This window comes from Herpailurus yagouaroundi, unplaced genomic scaffold, assembly GCF_014898765.1.
Source record: "Herpailurus yagouaroundi ecotype Mexico unplaced genomic scaffold, PumYag 219, whole genome shotgun sequence".
In the NCBI taxonomy this organism is placed as follows: Eukaryota; Metazoa; Chordata; class Mammalia; order Carnivora; family Felidae; genus Herpailurus; species Herpailurus yagouaroundi.
The window spans coordinates 2197642-2220789 of record NW_024412450.1 but is presented as its reverse complement, the minus strand read 5'-3'; the positions used below and the strand labels follow the sequence as shown (position 1 = coordinate 2220789).

At 50.3% G+C, this 23148-nt stretch overlaps 3 protein-coding genes and 1 long non-coding RNA gene across 8 annotated transcripts in view; 2 read left to right on the top strand and 2 right to left on the bottom strand.

The window, feature by feature from the left end:
• Positions 1-126, top strand: part of LOC121018375 (uncharacterized) — a 411-nt gene extending 285 nt beyond the window's left edge. The window contains exon 3 of the long non-coding RNA XR_005785173.1: positions 12-126. This is a non-coding gene — a long non-coding RNA (uncharacterized LOC121018375). The remainder of the gene's footprint in view (positions 1-11) is intronic.
• Positions 1-1711, bottom strand: part of PPP1R11 (protein phosphatase 1 regulatory inhibitor subunit 11) — a 3472-nt gene extending 1761 nt beyond the window's left edge. Inside the window, exons 1-2 of the mRNA XM_040457114.1 lie at positions 1471-1711; positions 432-540 (exon numbers count right to left, since the gene is read on the bottom strand). Coding sequence (XP_040313048.1) covers positions 432-540; positions 1471-1539 — 178 coding nt within the window. The 5' untranslated portion in view covers positions 1540-1711. The remainder of the gene's footprint in view (positions 1-431; positions 541-1470) is intronic.
• Positions 1712-3945: 2234 nt separating this feature from the next.
• On the bottom strand, positions 3946-6365 carry POLR1H (RNA polymerase I subunit H). Its single transcript, XM_040457112.1, has 4 exons — positions 6112-6365; positions 5913-6013; positions 5606-5715; positions 3946-4163 (listed from the first exon to the last, which is right to left on the bottom strand). Exons 1-4 carry the CDS (start codon positions 6245-6247, stop codon positions 4139-4141), a joined length of 372 nt encoding a protein of 123 aa, XP_040313046.1. The 5' UTR covers positions 6248-6365; the 3' UTR covers positions 3946-4138.
• A 109-nt stretch (positions 6366-6474) lies between these two features.
• ZFP57 (ZFP57 zinc finger protein) overlaps positions 6475-23148 on the top strand; it is a 23277-nt gene continuing 6603 nt past the window's right edge. The window contains exons 1-3 of one of the 5 annotated variants that reach the window (XR_005785169.1): positions 6522-6601; positions 9388-9463; positions 13812-14582. Coding sequence is in view for 4 of the 5 variants with exons in the window: in XM_040457106.1 (XP_040313040.1) it covers positions 8917-9143; positions 9388-9463 (303 nt within the window). In the remaining variant the exon portion in view is untranslated. The other 4 variants (XM_040457107.1, XM_040457108.1, XM_040457109.1 and 1 more) reach the window with 4 other exon arrangements.

The following is a 23148-nucleotide window of genomic DNA, read 5'->3' as shown; positions in this document are numbered from 1 at the left end:
GGTATGAGAAGGTGGCAGCAACAGGCCTGGGGGCAGGTGTGAGCAGGTGGCAGATAGACCTGTGGGCAGGGGTGAGCAGGTGTGAGCAGGTGGCAGACAGGCCTGGGGCAGGTGTGAGCAGGTGGCAGTGACAGGCCCCTGGGCAGGTGCGAGCAAGTGGCAGACAGACCTGTGGGCAGGTGTGAGCAGGTGTGAGCAGGTGGCAGACAGGCCTGGGGCAGGTGTGAGCAGGTGGCAGTGACAGGCCCCTGGGCAGGTGTGAGCAGATGACAGAAAGGTCTGTGGGCAGACGTGAGCCGATATGAGAAGGTGGCAAAAACAGGCCTGGGGGCAGGTGTGAGCAGGTGGCAGACAGGCCTGGGAGCCGGTGTGAGCAGGTGGCAGACAGGCCTGTGGGCAGGTGTGAGCAGATGGAAGAGGGAAACACTCACACTTTGATGAGCGGCGTCCCATGTGCTCGTTGTCCACAGTGTCACTCGTCCATTCTACCTTCTTCTCTGGCTTCCGCTTCCGTAATTTGATGGTCAGGCTCCGGTTCTCCTGGAAGGTTAAGAAGGACGGACAGACACAGCTAGCCCCCTCCTCCTGACCTGCCCAGCTCCCTCCCGGGGGCCCGGTTCAGTTAGTGCCCCAGACAGACCAACAGAGGAGCTGAGTGCAGGGAAAGGGCAACTGGAGCAGGTCTCTGACCTCAAGGAGACCCTTGGGGGGTTGCGACAACTGCTAGGACATGGGGAAGACACAGTTCCTAACCTAGGGAAGGTCCCAGCAAGTCTTCAAAGGAAAACATAATCCTCGCTGTTTCTCCGTCTTCCTCCCTAAATCCTCCTCGGTGGTATTAGTACCTGAGCACGATCTCCTCAGTCCCCAGTACCTAACCCTTGACTCCCATAGAGAAAGAACCACGTCCTGATCTCTCCCATCCTCAAGCCCGGTGCTCCCCTCTTCTTACCTACCTACCTACCCCCTCGCACCCACGCGTCCCCCCATAACCCGGGGGTAACGACTACACCCTCTCTTTCTGAAAGCAACTCAACCCGTTCTCGTAGGCAGGCTACTTGTGTCTCCATTTCTCAACAGTTCTCCCATCTCGCCCTTCTCCTTCCCGCGACCCCTGCACCTCCCTTCACGCCCACCCCTTGCACAAACACGTGCTGGCAGCTGTGCTGGCGGCCAGCCTGCCTGCAGCCAAGCCTTCGCATGGAGCCCTTCGATCCCCCCGCCCCCCCCCACCCCGACACCCCGAGCTCCGGTCCCTGGGTCTCCAGCCCCGCCCGCGCGCAGCAGCTCCTGCGCCCCGACTGTAACTCTCTGTCACGTGTCGCCTTAGTAGCCTCCGGCAGCATCTCAACCGCTGCCCAAAGCCCCAGTACTGGCGACTGTCCCCGGCCCAGGTATCCGACCCCACTCGGCCCACAGCCCTATCCCCTCCCTCCCGGTATCCCCGCCCCCCCCCCCCGCCTTTCTCACGGGCTCGGTTGTCACGGTAACCGTTGTCTCAGTGACGGTCTCACTCAGCCCGGCCCCTGCCTCGGCCATGGCTAAGGCTGAGGACAGGGAGGAGGGGAGGAAGGGGGACGACACGCCCTTCCTTTTCTCTGTGTCTCAGGGTTCTAAGCGGGCCGGGCCGGGCCGTACTCAGGGTGGCAGCCACGATCCTCCACCTTCTTTTTTCCCCCTCCTCCTGGGCCTCCGTTTCCCCACCCCTGGGGAGAACCTGTCCAACCCCACTTCCGGCCCGCTGCTTCCGGGTGTGACGCACTCCGTAGTTCCCCTTCTCCCTTCCACGGCACTGCACGCGTCTAAGCGCAGGCGTCGCCGGATTAGTTCCGCCGTAACGTGACAGTGCGCAGGCGCCGCCAGCAGGAGCCACTGACTTGGCGGAAGAGGCGTCACTGCGGGTGTGGCGCGTGGGCGGCGGGGCGCAAGCGCTGCCGAGTAGCGCCAGGAGGGGCGGTCCGGAAGGGCAGAGCCCGTGGGGCGCCGCAGCGCGGGTGTGGGGATGCGCGATAGGGGTGCGGCCCCCGGTGCAGTGGGTGCGGATGCGGATGCTGCCCGGTGCAGTGGGGTTGGGGGTACGACATGGGGGTGCAGGTGCAGGGGAGAACATCTGTCCTGGCGGTAGTAACCACCCCGCCTGAGCCGGTCTTCCGTTTCCTTGCCTCTGGGAATGGAGAATTGGGCCCCAGGAGCAGGGAGAAGCACTCGATCACGAATGGGTTGTGGGAGGGGGGGGCACCTGAGTGGCTCAGTCCTGGAGCGCCAGACCCTTGATTACCAGTTGGGTCGTGATCCCAGGATCGTGGGATGGAGTCCTTCGTGGGGCTCCGCACTCACAGCGCAGACCTTGTGTGAACTTCTCTGTCTCTCAATATAAATAAACCTTAAAAAATAAAGTAAATAAAAGAATGGGTTCTGGCGGTCGCCCTGTGTGTGCAGGTGTTGGGGCAAGGTCCTTAATGGGGCCTTCAACTGGGATTGTTGCTGGCTCTGTGTTCGGCCTTACAGCTCCCAGCCTGATGGGGAAGCTGTAGGACTAACATCTTAGACAGTGAAAGATACTAATCTCTTCTGTGAAACTGAATTTACTTACTTCTTGCCAGCACGCTCTCTGGGGTGGAGGGGAGTACGATCAAGCACAGAAATGGTCGTAAGTTTGTGTGATGATAGAAACAGGTGCATGTTTCTAAGGAAGCAAAGAGGGGTAAAAGGAACTGGAAGGCGGCAAATGGCTTTTTGTTTGGTAGAGAGCTGTTTACAAATTCAGTGTGTGCGCTGAAGAAAACTCAGTTTTGCGTTGCTTGGGATGTAAGAGGAGTATCAGGTGAGGCTTGGCAGGTAGGTGCTCTTATGCAGGAGGTCCCGTATGTTGCTCAGAAACTTGGACCTTACCCAGTCAGTGTTATGGGCCAGGGGAGGCTTAAAATGGGGTAGATAAAACAGATTTGTTTCAGATTTCAGAAGTGGGGTGGGAAAGTTCAGATGCAGGGTGAAGTCTGCCCTGTGCATCCCTCCAAGTTGCTATGGGGGTCAAACAAGACAGGGTAGGGGCACCTGGGTGGCTCAGTCGTCTAAGTGTCTGACTTCGGCTCAGGTCATGATCTCATGGTTGGTGAGTTTGAGCCCCAAATCAGGCTCTGTGCTGATAGCTCGGAGCCTGGAGCCTGCTTCTGATTCTGTGTCTCCCTCTCTCTGCCCCTCCCCTAGTCACACTGTTTCTCTCTCAAAAATAAACTTTAAAAAAAAAAATTAAAAACGAACAACAAGACAGGGTAAGTTTGAGAGCCCTGAACATATAAAGGCCACACAATTACAAGGTAATCATGGTTACTATCACCCTTTGATCACCATTTAAGCCAAGGAATGCAAAAATACAGATTTCCAGAGTAAATCTGAATATGTTGTGTTTGAACTACAAGTTTTTGGTTCAAACTGATAAAAATCAAGATACAACTCAGCATGTATAGTAAAGCCCATTAAAAAAGACAGTATCTCTGTGCAGTGGGATTCACAAAAAAATACTCTTTTCTTTTTGCCTCTATATATGATTACGATGAATATGTATTACATTTATCTCAAGGGCAATAGCAAAACAATTTTCAAAGTGTCCATTGGTACCAAGTACATACTGTTATCCCTTGGTAACAGATGTTTTGTTGTCCAAATTCACATGTCAAGAGATCTGGTTAAGTTACCTGTTGAATATCCCACTCTCCCAACTCCTATGTTTGTTTCCCTAAACTCAGGAACCAAATACATTTAGTGATGGAAGACTTATAATTACTTTTTTATATTAGTCCCATTCTTGGCTCTTTTTTTTCTTTCTTGTTCTAATTTATATTATTTTTTGTAGCTCATATACTCACTGAAAGAACAAATATATCTCTGTAAGTTCATTTAAATTCCTGTCAGAACAAGACATATTATAAATAACATACAGATGTCTGGCTTATATAAAAAAATATAACTTTAATAAGGAAAAATAGAGTAAGTGTACTCTGGGGACAATGACACATAATAATGTCCTATGGGAGCAAACCATTGCACCTAGGATGGACAAGGGATCTAAGAACCCAATATCCTTCACCTTCCAAGGAAGAGAAGAGGGAGGGATCGCTGAGTCGCCCAGAAAAAAAAATCAAGAGTCTTCTTTCTCCTGAAACCTATGGAGAAAGAAAGGAGTCATTATATTTGAGCAAAAGAAGAGGCTCCAGCATAAGACAAGACATTCAATTAAAAGATCAAAGGAGGAGGGACACCTGGGTGGCTCAGTCGGTTGAGCATCAGGCTCAGTTGACAGCGTGGAGCCTGCTTGGGACTCTGTCTCCCTCTCTCTCTGCCCCTCCTCTGCTCACACTCTCTCTTTCAAAAATAAACAACTAAAAAAAAAAAAGTTAACAAATGGGGCACCTGGCTGGCTGATTCCAGGTGCATGTCACTCTTGATCTCAGGGTTCTGAGTTTGAGCCCCATATTGGGTGTAGAAGTCACTTAAAAATAAAATCTTAGGAGCACTTCCTAAGGTTGGGTGGTTCAATCGGTGGAGCATCTCTTCTTTTAAGTTTATTTGTTTAGTTTGAGAGAGAGCAAGGCGGGGGAGGGGCAGACAGAGAGAATCATAAGCAGGCTCTGCACACAGATCCCAACGTGGGGCTGGAAGTCTGGAACCCTGAGATCACGACCTAAGCCGAAATCAGAAGCGGGACGTATTAACTGGAGCATCTGACTCTTGATTTCGGCTGAGGGCATGATCTCAGGGTCATGGGATCAAGCCCTGTATTGGGCTCTGCGCTGAGCATGGAGCCTGCTTGAGAGTCCCTCTGTCCCTCTGCCCCTCTCTCTCCCACTTGCGCTCTAAAATAAAATTTTAAAAATAAATAAATAAAGTATGATTTAGAAATTGGGAATTATTAATTATGACAGAAGATATTTGAAAAATAAGTAGAACTCAAAAAAAATTTTTAAGTAACAATAATTGGAATAAACTGAAGACAGAATTAGTAACTGTAGGAGGCTGTAAGAATTAACCCAGAGGCAGCATGACGAGAAAAGGGATGGGAAAAAATGAAACACAGAAGGGGGCTTAATAAACTGATTAGAGCTCTAGAATGTGAAAGTTGAGAACATGGGGTAAAAGCGATATTTAGTGAGATAATGGCTGATAATTTTCCAAGGATGACGGAGGAAAATAATCCTGTTCTAGAAAGTCCAGCACAGGATCAAGAAAAGAAAGCACATCCTGATATACTCTGGTGAAACTACAGAACACCAAAGACGAAGGACTGAAGGCACACGCGATTAATGCTCAGAAAAGGAAAACTAACTCGAGTGTAGAGGAAATTCCAACATAACATGCGAGCAATACTCGCCTTCCAGTTTTCCTTTTGCTTTTACATATCTCAAAAGGGTTAGTTCACTGGCTATAAAAAGGCTAAGAGAAATGTAATTTTCAAAAATAAAACCCCACAAATCCCCCTATTACCTGAACTGAACAGAAATAAGGGACGGGAACAGAGAAACTAACGGTTTATCCCGCACAGGGAGCAAATCAGCGCATCAATGTGGTTAGCGAACAGAGAAGGGGCAGAAGGCAGCAGGACACGCACCTGCAGCTGGTGCAGGTGTAGAAGACGGTCTGCCCTTCGTCGGCTGAGCGCATCTGCCGGGTGTGGTAGGCCATTCCCTCGTGGCCGCATCGCGAGCAGCGCCGGTCCACCTGGCGGGTCAGCACGGGCGTGTCAGGGGGTCCTGGGGGGCCCACCCGGAACCAGAGCCCACGGTCCTCACACCACACGCTGCTGCTGCAGACACCCCGCTTCCCTCTCCGGGATCTGGGTCCCGATCTCTGCGCTCACGCCTGCATTTCCTCCCCGCGCTCCCTGCTGGGGCCAGTCCGCGACGTCGGTTACTTACCACGGGCCCCTGGAACTCAGGCCCCTCGTCCGCCGCCACGGGCACCGCCGTCCCCACCTTGTGGAACACAAACGTGGTCCTGACCACCTTCTGCTCGAAGTCTGCGCGCAGCGAGAACGGGTTATGGACATGGGCGGGGAGGGGGCGCTGACCCCACTCCCCGCGCCCGCAGGCTCCGGCCGCCGCGCCAGCCCCTCACCTCGCACGTCGACGGAAAAGCCACAGCGGATACAGGTGACCGTGTCCTCAACCCCGGGCAGGGGCAGGATGGAGCCGCAGTCCGGACAGAAGTCCAGGTCCGACTGGAAGTGGGAGCGGGAGCGCCCAGAGTCCATGAGCCACACGAGGTAGGGGTCTGTGCGCGCGCTAGCGGCCGGTCTCCCCGCCGGTCTCCCTGTCGGTCCCTGGACGTGGGCGGGCCTCGCCGGTGCCCTCCACCGAGCCCTCCTCCTCTCCGCCCGACCGCGACTGCGCAAAGCGTGTCGCGCAACGCGAGGCGAGCGCCATTGGTTGTGACGTCATACGTGAGCGCGACCGGCCTGTCCCCGCGACCCAGCTGCAGGCGCCATTTGCTGTGACGTCATAAGTGAGCGCGGCGGTGGCCGGAGGTTCCCGGAGCCGGATCAGGACGTCTGCGGAGGACGTAGGGGCGCTGCCTTCCCCCTGGTTCTGCGGGTTCGGGAAACTGGGTGATGAGCATTGCGCCTCCGGTCGCTCCCCCCCCTGAGGATCCAGTCCTGGGATAGTTGTTTTCTTGGATCAATCGTTGGGGCGCTGCCCCTGAAAAACGAAGGAGCCTTCCCGAATACTTGATTTCTTGGGACTGTGCGGCCCTAGAGCCGGAATTTCCCTCTTGGGGCTGCGCTGAGGATGAAAGCTCAGCTCGGAGTCCGGACCGTCAGGTTCCTGCGCTCCCGGGCCTCCTGCCCCGCACGCCCGCCTCGGGGACTGCCCTGGGCCCGAGGAGGAGTGAGCGGGCTTCTTGAGGCGCAGGAGGTGCTGCGGGTGGATCTGGGGAAGCGGGACAGGTCCTGACACGCCTCCCAGGTGAGGCCACGGCCGTGGGTAGCGTTTCCCCATGCCGTAGGCTGACTTCGGGTCTGGGACCCACCTCCACCGGGGCCTCCGGCTCCTGTCCAGCCAACTGCGAATTGCCGGCGTCCACTGGGTAGACAGCAGACATTTCCGTAATACGTGAGTTAAAACACACAAGACCGAGCTGTTTTCATTCGTCTGTAACCTACAGTCTAAAGTAGAAACTCGTGATCCTGAAGGGGCGGCCTCTCGTTGGCGGTCCTACTTCCCTCCCAGCCCACCAGCCCAGCCAAGCGGACGGCTGTGCCGAGTCCTTTACATACGGAGTGGTGGAGCCACCACTGTACCTTCTGGAGATGAGCTGTGATTCCCTCCTCGGGAAGGGCCCCGCTCCACCGTTTTCTGCAGTAATGGAAACACACAGTAGTGAAGGGATTGAAACTCGGAGCAAGCTACTGAGCAAGACAGGCCCCATAATTTCACTTACCTGGCTGTCACGTGGTCTTAAGGGGGTCTGGTGCTGAGCCCATTGTGTAGGCAGTTTCTATGTGTGTCCTTTGGAAATGGACATCGAAATGAGCTCTTCCCCTCTCTCTCTCCCTTTTCACTTTGACCAGTATTCAGTGCCCAACCACCGTGAGCTGAATACTGTCCTCATGTGTCAGCATTGTGAGGCGTGGCCCTTTCCCAACACAACCTCACTGATGAGGCACTTAGGCCCAGTCTTTAGGCCAAGGCTGGGCTGCAAAGTTGCAGACTATTATCTGACCATCAGGAGCACAAAGGATTAGAATGCAGTCCGAGTACTGGGAGGGCAGAGTGAGAGTCAAGGACCAGCACAGGACACGGAAGTGCTTGTACACCTTAAGGGAGACTAGCAAGTGTCCCAGTGAAAAGGGAGATACGGCAGTACAGGGAATGTAAGAGAGGAATATGCCCATGTCATGTGATAGGGATGATCAACCAACAGATCATTTTGAGCACTTGGGATCACATACTCATGTTAGGTGCTGTGCTAGATTCTGTGTATGGAGAAATAAGTAAGGTGGTCATATTTTTAAAATATCAACATGGGTCATTGCAATGTATGTTACCTGAAAGTTAAATTAAAACAATATAAAAAGGTATTTATAGGCAAACAGGAATGTGCCTAAGAGGTCAGGGAGATCCAATGTTTGATACCAGATTCATTACAATAATATAACCACATTGTGTTTGTAGATATAAATTGTAGTTACACCCTTTAAGAGTCTAAATTTCAGCATGAAAATGTTAAAAAGGATACAGGAATATGGGTGTCTCGGTGTAAACCCCGATTGGTTTTCAAATGAATCGTAGAAGTAGAAAATGTTAAGTGTTCAGAAGGCAAAATCACTGTTACATAGAATCATCCAGAAAGACTTTATAGAGAGCCAGGGCTTGACCTGTGGAAGAGAGATGACTGCCATCTTATAGGGACTTACCATATGTCAAGCATTGTGCGAGGCTCTTCCATCTAAACCACCTTTGTTCTTTATGACCCCTGAGAAGCAGGTTTTTGTCTTACGTCTCCATTTTATAGATGAGGAACCTGACTTAGAGATGGCTACTTGCCCTGAGTCACACACCTCAGAAGCCATGGAATTAGGGCTCAAACAGCTTGGGCAGGCTTCAGAGCCCATGCTCTTTACCATAAATAGCACAAACAGAGGCACAGAGGTGATGTGCCAGACACCCCCAGTGGCTCCACTACGACCTCATAGTGACTCAGACCAGGAATGACACATGAAACGTTGGCAGCCTTGTGTAGCCATCAGCCTGACCAATTACAAAAAGTCACCCCAAATTCCTATCCTAAGGGGGTTCAATGGGGAATGGTCTCATAATGGATCTGGGGTGAAGGATGAGTGGCAGTGTAAGGCCGGCAGGTGTGGAGGGGTGGGCAATCAGATGAGAACAGAGTTTCAGAACAAAAGGTTGGAAGGCAGAGATGCTGTATGTGCTGATAGAGGCGGAGAGGGCCCGGACCGAGAAACTGCGGAAAGAGAACAGACTCCTGACCCTGCGGTGTGGGACTGTCCCCAGAGAGGGCGGCTGGGACACTGAGCCGTCCAGCGGAGATGTGCCTGTGCAGCGCCTCACCAAGGAGCGGGTCTCTTCCCCCTCCCAGTCCCAGATTCGAGACTCAGAGTGGCTCACGTGGAATCCACGGGACATGTGTGCCTTTTGTTTCTATGAGATTTTATGCTCTTATTAAATTCTCCATCACAGGGATGCAGTGGTTTCCCATGGAGGACATGGCCCTGGAGTAGCCCTGCCTCTTAGCAGGTTTTCTCTTTCTGGGGGGTCATGCCCTTGGCCTTGACCAAAACACTTCGGTTTTTTGGTTCAGTCAGTAAGTGAGTAGATATGTTCTGACACTGCTTACGTGCCATTCTACCTCTGCCTTTTTATCTTCCAGATTGTCCTGGGCTAAAATGTCTACAGACCCCAGGATTGCTACAGGTCAGCTGTCCCCACTGGAGAAGAAAATCTTGGTAAGTAATCTTCACGTCATATGGTTTGGAACTACTAGGAGAGGAGCCTTGGGTTTAAAACCCTGCCCAGGTGACCCCTGTCTACACTGGCAGATGTGTTTCACTATATCTATGCTTGCAAAACAAAATACTATGTTGAAAGCACCCAATACTATATTTTTAAGGCACTAGTTATTGATTTTGGTGGGGTAATTTAACTTTCAGAGCTCATGGGTTCACCTAGGAGTGATGGGAGTAGAAATCACAATTATTACACCCACATATCTTTTCTGGCTGTCAGTAATGAGGGTATGCTCCTGTTTAAATGTGTTCAGAGTGAAAAGATGGTCCCATTATGAAATCCTCTACCTCACTTTGACGGAGTCTGGGTGGTGTGCATACAACAGCGACAAGACAACTGATAACTCAGAAATACCAGGAGGAGTACGAGACACTGTGTAGGGAGCAGGCTCTTTCTCATGACTACTGGCTTGCCAAAACAGAGTCTTACTATAATAAAAGAATAGTGGAGATGAGGGAACAAGAGACAGGGTGTGAAATGGAGAAGAAATTGAAGGGGGAAACAACCCAAAGTGTGGAGAGACAAAAACGGTGTTATTTGGTTCCTGTGAGGGAGGGGGGACACATAGAAAGTCACATCCAGAGAGCAGGTCAGGTCAAAGAGGTTAAGAATAAGACATGTAGGCCATTACTACAGGCTCCTGGTGAAACCACCTTCCCCAGAATTGTGCCAGAGGAGCACAGCATCCTGAGCGCACAGAGGAGAAAGCAAGTGAGCCAGAGGGAGCAGGTACAAATTAAAGGTCACCAGGAACGCATGCTGCGGGGCAGAGAGCTGGGAAAACAGAGACTCAAGGAGGGAGTCTTGAGAAAAGGCCAGAACACGCCGCTGACCCATGGGAGGCACAGGAGAGCAAAGAGAGAGGTGAAGGAGTTTGAAAGCATCACTGCATATCCACTCCTGCAGCCATGCAGTAGAAGTCGGATCAAAGTGAATGTTCTCGTGGAAAAGAATGGAGAAGAAGGGAATACTGCCATAAAACCACATCAAAGAGAATTCCTAACTATGCCGCCCTTTTTGAGAAGCCAAGTGGGGAAAATAAAAGACTAGTCGAGTTTCAGCGCTTTTAGAATAAAATCATGTCTCCGAAGTGGACTTTGTTTTTTGAACTATTTCCCATCTCTCCCCAGAGTTGGGTGAGATCGCATCTGTATCACATGGTTCTGGACTTGAAACCTGGCTGTTTTTAGTTGGCCTCTCTGCTCAGGTTGCTAATCCTCTGATGTTGTTTTTCTCCTGTGTTGGGTGGTTGGTCAATGATCTGAGTGAGGGGTTGTTCTCAGACACCTCCCACCTTGCCCCTGCCCCAGCCCTTGACGGGTGTCCTGATGAGACTGCTGAAGGTCAGTGTTGGGTCTTTGATTTCACATTCATAATTTTATCAGGGAGCCACTAATGGGACCCTACAGTTTTGTTTGTTTGAGGAACTTAATTCTGACAGCCTCCTATATGCCAGGTATTATTAGTTACTGGGAGTGAATGAAAAGAGGTCCCTGCCCTTGATTGGTTCACAAGTAATGGCATAGACCACTCCCCACTCACAGCGTGGCCTGGGTGATGCTGGAGGCGTGCACAGGCTCTGTGCAAAGGAGGGCACCTGGCCAAGCCCAGCTGAGCAAGGAGGGAGCCCATGGGAGGGGAGTAGTTTCTCAGGTTGCCTCCAGCTCCACACGTGGCCATGAAAGCAACATCTTCCCAGCATTGGATCCACTCAGAGGTAAAGCAAACTCTCCCTCAAACAGATGTCCTCTAACACTCATTGATAACTCAGAAAACAAATTTATGCATTTAGTGGGAATTTCAGTAGCCAAGCAGAATGAAATTTATTGATTTCATTTTCAGTTCATTTTCTTCCCAGATACCTAAAAGTTGGGAAAGTAGGCGTTCAGAGGTGGTGAGTAGAGAATCAGAGACGTAGAAAAGGCACACCGTGGGGAGTGTCACCCTTCGGCTGTGGGGGTCCTGATGCCCCCCTCCTGGGCCTGCCTCTTGCATCCCCCAGTGATGGGGCTGTCCTGCACTGCTGCTCCTCAGCGTGATAGCCACCTCCCACCTGTGCCTGCTGCACACCGCCCTCGCCTTTTCTGGCCTTGCGTCACCATGTCCCAGTGGCAGACCCTCAGCCTTGTAACAGGGTGTATTGTCCAACTTAGAAACCCCAATCAGTAGGGCTAGGGTAAGCCCTTTGAGTTGAGTGGGACTGAAAAGCAACCTGGTACACAACTGTAGGGGCGCCTGGCTGGCTCAGTCAGTGGAGCAGGTGACTCTTGATCTCAGGGTCATGAGTTCGAGCCCCACGTTGGGTGTACAGCTTACTTAAAAAAAAAAAAAAAAAAAATCCAGGGACACCTCGTGGCTCAGTTGGTTGCTTAAGTGTCCAACTCTTGTTTTCAGTTCAGGTCAGGATCTCACACTTCATAGGATTGAGCCCCACGTTGGGCTCTGCGCTGACAGCGTGGAGACTGCTTGGGATTTTCTCTCTGCCCCTCCCCGTTCTCTCTCTCTCTCTCTCAAAATAAATAAACATTTAAAGAAATACATAACTGTAAGGGATTGTTTACCATGAAGGTTTTCAGTGCTAGCCACGGAGAGGTCGGCCTCCCTCTTTCTCCTCCAAATCTAGTGTAAACGCAGCTGGTGATTGCAAGGCACTTTCACAGCTCATCCATCTCAGAGTAAAAGTCTGGTAAGAGGGTAAGTTTGGCCAGACCTGACTCCGTCATGTCTACCTCATAACTCACCTTTCATCTCCTTGAACGGTGTGTGAACAACCATCTTTACCCCAAGCAACCATGAATCATGAGTCACACTTAATGCTTTTCTTCTGTATTCTTTCGTCTTCTCAGTGCAAAGTGAATATACAAATGAAAATGTCTATGTCCAGGCACCCACTGCTGAGGCTGAGACCTGGAACCCCCTGTGCTCCCATTTACACCCCTCCCTCATCCCTAGAGGCAGTCACTGGCCTGAATTTTGTGGTAATTAACACCTTTCTGTAGTTTTCATCATCTATGTATGTATTCCTAAGTGACATAATTGTGCATAGTTACCTGTTTATGGCATGTATATAGATGAAAATTATATAATTTACTTTTGTTCATTAATATTTTTTAATTCACCCATGTTGATGTGAAACACTATTTCATTTCCTTTCCTTTTTTCCTCTTTGAAGCACGTCTTTTAAAAATTTTTAACGTTTATTTATTTTTGAAAGAGACAGGGCATGAACAGGGAAGAGGCAGAGAGAGAGGGAGACACAGAATCTCAAGCAGGCGCCAGGCTCCGAGCTATCAGCACAGTGTCCCACGTGGTGCTCAAACTCACCAACTGCGAGATCATGACCTGAGCAGAAGTCAGATACCCGACGGACTGAGCCCCCAGGCGCCTCTGATTTGCATGACTTCCTGGATAACATGTTCTCCTGGGTTTTCTCCAGCCTCACTGGTTTCCCTTCTGAGGCTCCTTGGTTGTCCTCCTCCCCTCCCCAGTCTCCTGGTGCTGGGGGGTGCGTCAGAGTGACTCATCTCCACGAGCCTCACGAGCTCTACATGGTCTGTTCCCTGAATCTCCACCATCTAAGTGTGTACTTCTTGGGTAGTTCATTCCATGACATGAATATACCACATCTTAATTACCTGCTGTATTGTTGAGGTCATTTCCAATTTTTGGTTTTGTGGGGGTTTTTCACGTTTATTTGAGAGAAAGTGAGTGGGGGAGGGGCAGAGAGAGAAGCCCAAGCAGCCTCCCCAAGGTCAGTGTGGAGCCCGACCTGGGCTCACTTCCATGAACCAAGAGATCATGACTTGAGCTGAAATCAAGAGTCGGACGCTCAACCAAGTGAGCCACCCAGGCGCCCCTGTTTTTGTGTTTTTTATTCTACAAATAGTACTTCTGTAAACATTTTTGTTTAAGCGTGTTTCTGGGGCATAGTGTGCAGGAGTCTCCAGGGCATCTAGGTTGTGGGACTTTCACATGACAAGCCTGTTCCTGGGGCTTGTTTTCATTCCACTGGTTTTGTGCCCGCAGGCTTGTTCTGTAGAGTCTGTTCAAATATGTGTTGAAAGAAGGAAGGACATTTGTTAACTGCTGGAAACAGCTGTGTCCAAGAGGGCCAAGCCCCCAAATACAGGAACAGTTGATGATGTACCACTCTACCTTCTTAGGTCCTGTCCGTGCGTTAACATGGTCTTTCTTTGTTCTTACATTTTATTTGAGGTACTAAAATACCTTAATTTGTTTTTTAATACCCTTCAGTAACATTCATGATTTTATTTATCCCCTCTCCAGAACTATCTTTGATGCCTTCCAGACAAGGTCACCCCATTTTCTCTTCTCAAGGCACCTGACATCATCATAAAGTTTTCACTGAAGTCTGGATAAAAGGGTTCCCAGAGGAGGAGGACAGGGAGCTCACATCCCTGGAGACACTGGTCAGGACCTCTAGCAGTTCTCTGTTGTCTGTGGGACAGGAGTCCAGCTTTCCAGCCCTGAGCACTCCGTGGCTTCAGAGGAGATGCGAGACACTGGAGGCCCATTGACTGATTCATTCCACACGTACTGAATCTTGTTAGTCCACACTGTGCTGACTGACTGATGGAAGGGTGGGTAGGGCAGGGTCCTCCTCATCGTGTGAGCTTGCAATCTCATGGTCCAGATGGGGATCGATAATCCTAGTACAGAAGTAATAAAGCTAATAGAAACATCTAAGTGCCTCAGAAACTGTGGAGAAGGACTGGCCCTTTGGACTAGAGCTAAAGAGCCCCTTCGTGAAGGTGTACAGCTTTACGGAATAGGTGGATGCTCGTGCTAAAGGGGAGAAGTTTGATAAGCAGTTGAGAAAGAGCACGTGGGCCCAGGGAACAGCAGGTGCACAGGACCCACACGTGAGTGGCTCTGGGTGAAGGCTAGGGCGGTGCCTGCAGCCAGGAAGAGCTTCCCTGTCTGGACAGGTGGGGATTGTGCAGCAGCAGTCCGGCTCAGTTGGGACGTGCAGAAGAACAAGGATGGGCAGAAGAACATGGAGATTACTGAGTTAATACAATAGCGTTAAGAATCTGCCATTCAGTGTTTGTGCTGGTATCACTGGCTGGTATCACCCTTCATTAAAATAGGCTTGGAGGGGCACCTGGGTGGCTCAGTCATTAGTTAAGCGTCCAACTTCTGCTCAGGTCATGATCTCACAGTTTGTGAGTTCCAGCCCCGTGTCGGGCTCTGTGTTGACAGCTCAGAGCCTAAAGCCTGATTCAGATTCTGTGTCTCTCTGCCTCTCCCCCGCCCCCAAAATAAATAAACATTTAAAAAATGGGCTTGGAAATTGAGGGGAAAAGTTGAGTTTTAACAAGATGAAAATGGATCAGGAAGTGCCACAAAGAATATAGCTGTTGGCACAAAAAGGCACGAGCGTACAGTTCTCATCCAGCCAGAACTATTCAAAGGAGAAGTCACCAGAAAACAGGCTGGAGCCAGGAAAAAAAAAAAAAAAAGTTGATAGGGATGTGTACTGGTACATCTCTGATGGTAACCAGCCCCACGTGGATCTAAAGTGCAGCTGGTTGAGAAGCCTCCCCAGTCCCTTGCACATGAGCCCCACTCCACTGTCATTATGGGGTGATCCCTTGCACAAAGGATGCAGGTGTCCCCTCCCAGCCGGGAGCATTGCTATGGAACCTACATCAGCTGACATGACATAAACAAAGAGTAAGCCCTGTTTTCCAAATGCTCCTGTCACACCACTTGGTTTTTACAAAAGACCTGGGTGAGCACTTGTTCTCCCTAACTGAAAAAAACCTGAAGAGGATTTTGGCCTTTATGAAAACAGTCACTACTTGTACTTACAGGTCTTTGCTAACAGGGAAGCAGCCTGATGCAAGCCTTCAGAAAGTGGCAGAAGCATGCATTTTGTTGGGAGAACAAGGAAGACCAGTGGAGTCAGATCTTGGGGAGGTGGCCTTTGATCACCGTACCCTCATGGTTTCTGAGTTGACAAGCAATTGCCAAGAGAGGGCCACTAAATAGTTTGTGAATGTTGGTATTTTCCAATACTTGGGTAAGTTTAGCCCAAGCAGCAGACTTGGTGGCTGTGTGCAAATGGTGTAGTTGCAAACTGTTAGGGTTCTCCACGTGATTACGTTTTTACAGTGATAATTTCTCTCCAAAACCAAAGACGCCCGACAAATGCATCAGATGGATTGATAAGTTGTATCTCAAGAAGATAAGAAAACCAGGAAACTTGTTACTGGAGGAGTACCCCCAGCTGATACTGTTTTCCCCCCAAGTTTTCCCCATGCAGATGTGGCAGAAATTCCAAGGAGGTAAGGCACAGGGAAAAAAATACACATATGTGAAGAAAGGTGTTTCCTTCACATGGCTTATTTTCTGTGTGTAGCAGGAGGCCAGGTGAGCTGTTTAGAGAGTCTTGAGTGGTGGGTTCCAAGTATACTAGGGACTCTGGAGTTTCTTATAATAAGCTCAGGTCAAGAGTCTGCCCTGTAGAAATAATGTTGGTCACAGGGATGAAAGCACAGGGAATATGGTCAAGACTATGGTAATAGCATTGTATGGTGACCAATGGTGGCTGCGTTTGTGGTGAGCACAGCAGAAGGCATAGGGTTGTTGAATCATGTGTTGTACATCTGAAACTAATGTACCATCGTGTGTCAACCATACTCACACTTTGAAAAATAATGCTGGAGGCATCTGGGTGGCCCAGTTGGTTAAGCGTCCACCTCTTGATTTCGGCTCAGGTCATTATCTCACAGTTCATGGGATTAAGCCCCACATCGGGCTCTGTGCTGACAGTGAGGAGCCTGCTTGGGATTCTCTCTCTCTCCCTCTCTGCCCTTTACCCCCCTCAAAATAAGTAAATAGAAACTTTAAAAAAATAATGCTGAAAATTTTGATGAGTTGAAATCAGCAATGTCATGGTCAAATTTTCTTGCTTGCAAGCCTTAGAAACTTACTTGGGTGAGTATAAAGAAAAAAAAATTCAGTAGAAAGTATCTTAAATTTTTAAAGTCTCTCAAACCACTGGGCCTTACAAGAGACTAGAGCCAAGGCAGTAAGCATACCTGCCAACTCTTGTTTCTGCATCTTTTCGTGTATGTGCTCATTCTCTTTTTCCACTCACTGTTGCTCGCTCTCTCTCTCTGTTCTCACAGTGGAAAATGGCATCTCTGCGTCCCCACAACCTCAGGCTATCACCTCTTCTTTCTCTCTCCTCTATATCCGACTGCTCCCTCCCAACTGGATCACTCTGAGTGACCTATAGGTACCCTCAGCTCTCTCCCATCTAAGTCAGCTGTGCTGGTCCTTTGCAGTCCTTCAAAGCCACATCCCTTAAAAAGTCTGTATCAGCTGCCTGCATTCTGGCCTCTCTGCCCATCACTTCACCAGGCCCCCTTTCACTGAGTCATCAAAGAGCTCCGTGCAGCTAAATTCAATGGACATTTAAGGGTGGAGTGGAAAAAAGGGAAGGTGCCAACAACAGACACAAGACCTGACAGGCATTGGCAGCAAAGACAGCATGGAAGGAGCATCGACACCTTGAGCGCTGGAATCCTGTCCTTAGGAAACAGGAGGGCAAGGAAATCAATAATCCTGAGGAGTAGGAGATGGGCAGGGAACCAGGGGAGCCCATTCAAGGAACCAGAGTTGGGGCCAAAGGAACCAGATAAGTGAACAGTTGGAATACTCAGGATAAGAGACCAGACTAAGAGTAGAAAGGTTGACAAAACTGAACTGCCATCTTGGATTCCACCAGGGATGGGCAACCAATAGTTGAGAGTTAAGGAAGCCCAAAACAGAAACAGGTTGTAAGGTTACAGGGGCAGAAGACAAAGCAGACAATTACAATAACCCTCCTACTGAGTCAGGTATATGAAATAAGACTTTGAACTCATTGAAGCATGTCTGATAGTGACTTTAGCCATGAGGTTAAAGTGCTTCAGGATGTAAGGTTTACAAGATTGGCGTGTTGTTTTATGGGGTCTAATTATAAAGCCTTCCATTGCGTTAGCATCACAAATCAGAATAAGGCCGAACAAGGGTACATCCCCTCGAGGAGGATGGTAAGTAGGTCAGCAATGCCGTGCTAGCATAGGCTTTCTAAAATTTACCTGTTACCTCTGCCAATTCAAATAGTGAGTAAGCTGTACCTCACCTATCAAAAATCATGTTTTTGTTGGTAACATCATAGAGACTAGAAGGATAGTGGGGCAGGGGAGATATAACACTTATTAAGTGTCTGCCATGCATCAAACAATTTTTTCATTTAATCATGAACACTTATTGAACCCAGGGTGATTAATATATCCTGACTTAGTTAAGAATGAACTATCTAGGGGCGCCTGGGTGGCGCAGTCGGTTAAGCGTCCGACTTCAACCAGGTCACGATCTCACAGTCCGTGAGTTCGAACCCCGCGTCGGGCTCTGGGCTGATGGCTCGGAGCCTGGAGCCTGTTTCCGATTCTGTGTCTCCCTCTCTCTCTGCCCCTCCCTGTTCATGCTCTGTCTCTCTCTGTCCCAAAAATAAAAATAAACGTTGAAAAAAAAATTAAAAAAAAAAAAAGAATGAACTATCTAAAGTCTCCCATATTGACATAGAATTTTGTTGACAGGAAGAAGAAATTTAGCCAATAGATATTTCACAAACTTTCTGGGGTGCACATGTAACATATCCAGATATTCCTTTATGTTTATATACATATTTTATACACGTAAAGTTGTGTTCTGTAAGTGTGGGGGTCTGTCCCTTTTTGCTTGTCCAAGCTCTCTTTTTCTGGTAAGCGAAATCCCACCCTCCTTGTCTTACACAGTTGCTTCCCCCCAGTCCCAGCCAACTGTACCACCCTACTCTCTTGGAATAGTGATTGACATCAGTGTAGCCAGTGGTAGGCTACAGTGGTTGGCATGTGACCTGAATGGCACCAATCAGAATCCTTTCCTGTTTCAACAGGAGAAACAAGAACATTTTTTTTTTAATGTTTATTTATTTTTGAGAGAGAGAGAGAGAGAGAGAGAGAGCATGAGCAGGGGAGGGGCAGAGAGAGAGACACAGACTCTGAAGCAGCCTCCAGCCTCTGACCGGTCAGCATAGAGCCCAATGCGGAGCTCAAACCCACAAGCTGTGAGATATGACCTGAGCTGAAGTTGGACACTCAACTGCCTGAGCCACCCAGGCGCCCCAAAACAAGAACATTTTTATAAAATGTATGGAAATCCATTATGTGTGTGTGGGCCTTGGGACTTAGTGAGCAATGTATTCAATCAAGCGGTCATTACCCTTATAATCTAGGACCAAGTAAATCCCAGAATCCTAGTTTAGTACTGAGCCAGAATAAGTTTGAATCTCTTAGCGCCTCCCCTCCCTCTTTTGGCTGGGCTGCTGCCAAGGGGAGGTACCAGCCTGGCCAGACTGGGGGTGTCATTAGGCTGTGAGGGAAAAGAAAGAAGCATCGTGTCCAGGAATTTCCAAAACAGGTCTATATAACCTGTCCGGATCATTACTCAGGAAGTAGCCAAGACGAGGTTATGCTTTTAGGGGGATAGGAGCACAGGGCGACCAAAGCTGCCTTACTAAGGCAGACTAGGAGGAGGTGAGGGGAAAAGACTAAAAAACATCCCTTTCAGTCAACTTTTGACAAGGCTGTTCAGCCTGTGAATGGTGTGGTAGGAAGCATGAAAGATCCACTAATTACCTTGAGTATCAGCCCACTGTCAAGAGGCTTTACAATAAAAAGCACACCATTGTCAGACTAAAAATGGTATGAAAAGCCAAAACATGAGGCAGATTAGTTTCAAGGGCCACAGTGCTATTGCTGGAGTAGGTTGATTGGACCAGAAAAGAAACATGTACCCTAAAAAAGTGTCAGCAGTGGTGAGGCACCACTGCTCTCAGAGAAGGTCAGAGATCCAATCAAGTCCATCTGCCAGGAGCAGGTGTGGAAAATGCCCCTTGCTATGTGGCCTCCCTCCTTGCGAGACAAATGGAACAGTCACAAGCCCAAATCAGATCCTGACCCTTTACTTCGTGCCCAGTCGATGATGGTGCACATCTTGCTGCATCCGGGATGATGATGGATCCAGGCAGCAATGGGGGTGATTCTCCCTCAGCACATTGATTCCAGGCCCGTCTCATCAGACAACAGGCTCCTCAGATGTTAGGTCAGCAGTTGGCTTTATTTCTCTCTCCAAGGAGATATTTGTAACCAGCGTAGCTTTCCAAGTGCCCGACCGAATAGCTAGGCCATTGGCACAGCCCAAGGGTCAGTAGAATTACAGGAAGGCTGATCTGTTGGTGAGAGCCATGACAATGGCCCTGAGTTCTGCCCCCCAAGTAGAATGACAGCCTCCATGTCCGGCTGTGAGTAACTGGCTCTGAGGCTGAATGTCTGCATCAGCCAGAGACAGCACTGGGTTCTAGCTTCACTGAACCCCAGTGGTCCAGGTCCGGTGACCTGAGAGCGCTGCTGAGCCAGCACTTTGCTTCAGATGGCAGACTGGGGGATAAATCCTCCCCAAAGGGACATCTGCCACTTTTCCACGTAGAACTGAGACATTTGGGCCAGGCCAGCTGCACCCCTAAATGTACCATCCCCCTGTGACAAGCAGGGCTTATCAGATTCCCTCCCACTTGGTGAGAAGTTGAGTCCAAGTTGACCAACCCGCAAATGTGACTATGAAGCCAAAATGTCCAAGCTTCCTTGGGTCAGGTGTTTAGTTTTAACAGGAGCCCAATAACAAAGTGCATCTTCCTTTCAAAAGGAATGTATCCAGTGACCATGTCAGGAAGGTGGTGGGTCCAAAACTGAGGGTGCCACTGTTGGGTTAGAGCCTTTGTCAGCAAGATCCTCAGTCACAGAGACTTGTTGCTGTTGGTTTGAAACCTCAGGAATTTTCCTCGGTGGGGTGGGGGTGGGGAGTGGGATCTGAAACAGGCCACCATACATGGAGGGCAAGGAGTGACTGAAGAAAAAGGCAGGCCACTCCAGGTTGGTAGGTGGCAGTTGTAATAAGCAAGGGACTCACATATGAACTTAGTATTGGGTGCCCACACACCTGTCCACCAGAATCTAAAAGTTTATATAGAGACCTTGACTGGGTTTGGTCATGTATTCAATCCACGTGGTGTCAACACCACCTGCTCCCTCAAGACTGTGTCCCTGAAACAGCCCCCCTTGTGAGTGCATCCCAAGGACAGAGAGCAAGTGAGGACCCTCTGATTGCCCAGGGCCTGCTCTCTGGTCAGCCATTGGTCACGTCCTCTGGATGAGCTTCTCCAACAGTGGCTCCGTTGGCAGAGTGCTTGCCACAGCTTGCTAGATCGGTGCAGAGGTCTTTCACTTTATTGCCTGTGTGTGAACGAGGAGGTCGGGCAGTGGTTATAGACCGAGAACCAGGAAGTCGGCACGGGCCTTTACAGTTTGCAAAATCTGTTTGTAAACATGGCCTCCACTAAATCCTCAAAGGCGGCTACCAAAATGGCGTCCTGGTTGTTGCTAGATTCCAGACCAGGGTCTGCGTCACCAGGCTGGTGCTCAGCTCAAGGGTTTGTGTCGGTGTTTGGAACCACACAGACGAGAAGCAGAAGGGTTTCTCCCTTGTTCCCTTCTCGTCAGCCTTCAGTTGTACCAAACCCAGGCCCCAGGCTCCATGCGCAGAGGTGGCCCCAATTCCAGTCCTCCTCCCAGTCCTTCTCTCCACACCTGTTGAACCTCAGTGTCTGCGTCCTATCTTGTTCCACATTGCTGTTGCCCCTGTCCCACCCCTCCCCACATTTCAGAATGTTCCTCTGCCTCTGTCAGCAGAGCTAACTTGGTTTCCCCTACCTGGTTTCTTCTCATCATGGTGCATCCGGTGCTGCTCTCTGTCCAGGTTATGCACTCCTGCTACTCAATTGAGCGTCCACAGCACTGAGTGCTGCTGGTGACCAAGACTAGGGCTCTCCCAACCCCCTCCCCAAACCTGTGGTCCAGTGCATGTTGAATACACGCACGGCACGAACTCCCTATTCGTTCGTTCCCTTGTCTCCTTGCTGACCCTCAAGACTCGAGGATCAGATCAAAGTGGCGAACTATGGTCTGGGGTCCAGCTGCCTTGTTTTCCAAACGAGGTGACGTGTAACCAGGGCTGGGATTCGAGCAAGGGAAGAGAGGCGTGTCTGTGCACGTGCAGGGTCAGATCCTGTCTATTGAAAGGCTGCTTTTGTTTTCTCGGGCTTAATGGAAAGCACCCTAGGCAGCCCTTCCCCTGGCCTCAGGATGGCCGCAAGTCCGCAGGAGCCCCTCCCACTTTCCCTCCCGCCCAGCCCCCACCCCCAGCAGCCTATCTGACCCCGCAGGCAGACTGGGATGGTGTGTGCCCAGGGGCTCCTGGAAGAGATTTAAGGCTGGGCGCCTGCCAGCCACACAGTGCTGGCCCTGGAGACCGGGAGCAAGGCGTCTGCTTTCAGGCCCCATGCAGCGGCAGGCGGGCTTTGGGACCCTTTCTCACCTGTACAGCCAGAGTAACTAGTCTACCTGAGGGGATGTTTTAAGGATTCAGTGGAGGAGGCCATGTTTACAAAAGTACCTTGTAAAGCCCGTGCCGATGTGAAACATAAAAGATGATAGTAATACAAAATGGAATAAGTGCCAATCGAGTGGAGAAAATAAATGTGGTATCTGTTGGACTGATTGCAAAAAAGAGAGATACCACTTGAGAAGGTTGAACTGAGTCAGGGTAAGTGGCCCAGGCCAGCAGAGTCCCACCCCACAGGGTCCTCTGCTCCCCGGGCTCCAGCGTTGAAGTCCCCATGTGTGATCTGCCCTTTGCCATCATTGTTCTTTTTATTTTATTATTTAAAAATCTTTTTAATGTTCATTTATTTTTGAGAGAGAGAGATCAGAGTGCCAGCAGGAGAGGGGCAGAGAGAGAGGGAGACACAGAATCCGAAGCAGGCTCTGGGCTCCGAGCTGTCGGCTCAGAGCGCTACTGGGGGCTTGAACTCACGGGCTGGAGATCACAACCTGAGCCCAGATCGGATGTTCAGCCCCACTGATCCTCCAGGCACCTGGCCTTCATTTTTCTATGATGCTGTTTACCTGTGTTTGCACCTCTCCTTCTGGGGGCCTGTGGGTCTCGTTTTTCTCCTTTGGGCTCTAGATGGTGGTGGGAGGTTGTGAGTTTTAATCAGAGATCATTTAATCCTCTTTTTTTCAAGAGCAAAGGAAGGTTGGGAGTGAGGCGAGGTGCCGGTGCTGGGTGGGACCAACGGTGACTGCGGGTGGGAGGGTGGGCTGCTGAGGGGGCGGGCTCTCTTCCTTTCTGGCTTCTCAGACGGTGAACCCTTGACCTTGGCTGGGCCACCGGGCGGTGGGCTTGTGCAGCCTGGCTGGGGGAGCGGGGCAGCGGGCTCGGAGGTGCCCCACGCCCCGGAGTCCCCGTCCCCAGTGCACGGTGGGTGAGTGGGGCGGGCGGGTGTGGAGCCCGCGTGGATAGAGGCACATGCGGGGTCTCTGTCCCTCACTCGTCTGCCCAGACCTCAGCGGGCAGGCGGGCATCGCGCCCCTCACCCTGGAGGAGCTCCGTACCGCGGGGACCCCAGGGCAAACCTGGGTGTCCGGGTGTGGCCCGCGGTGCTGGGGCC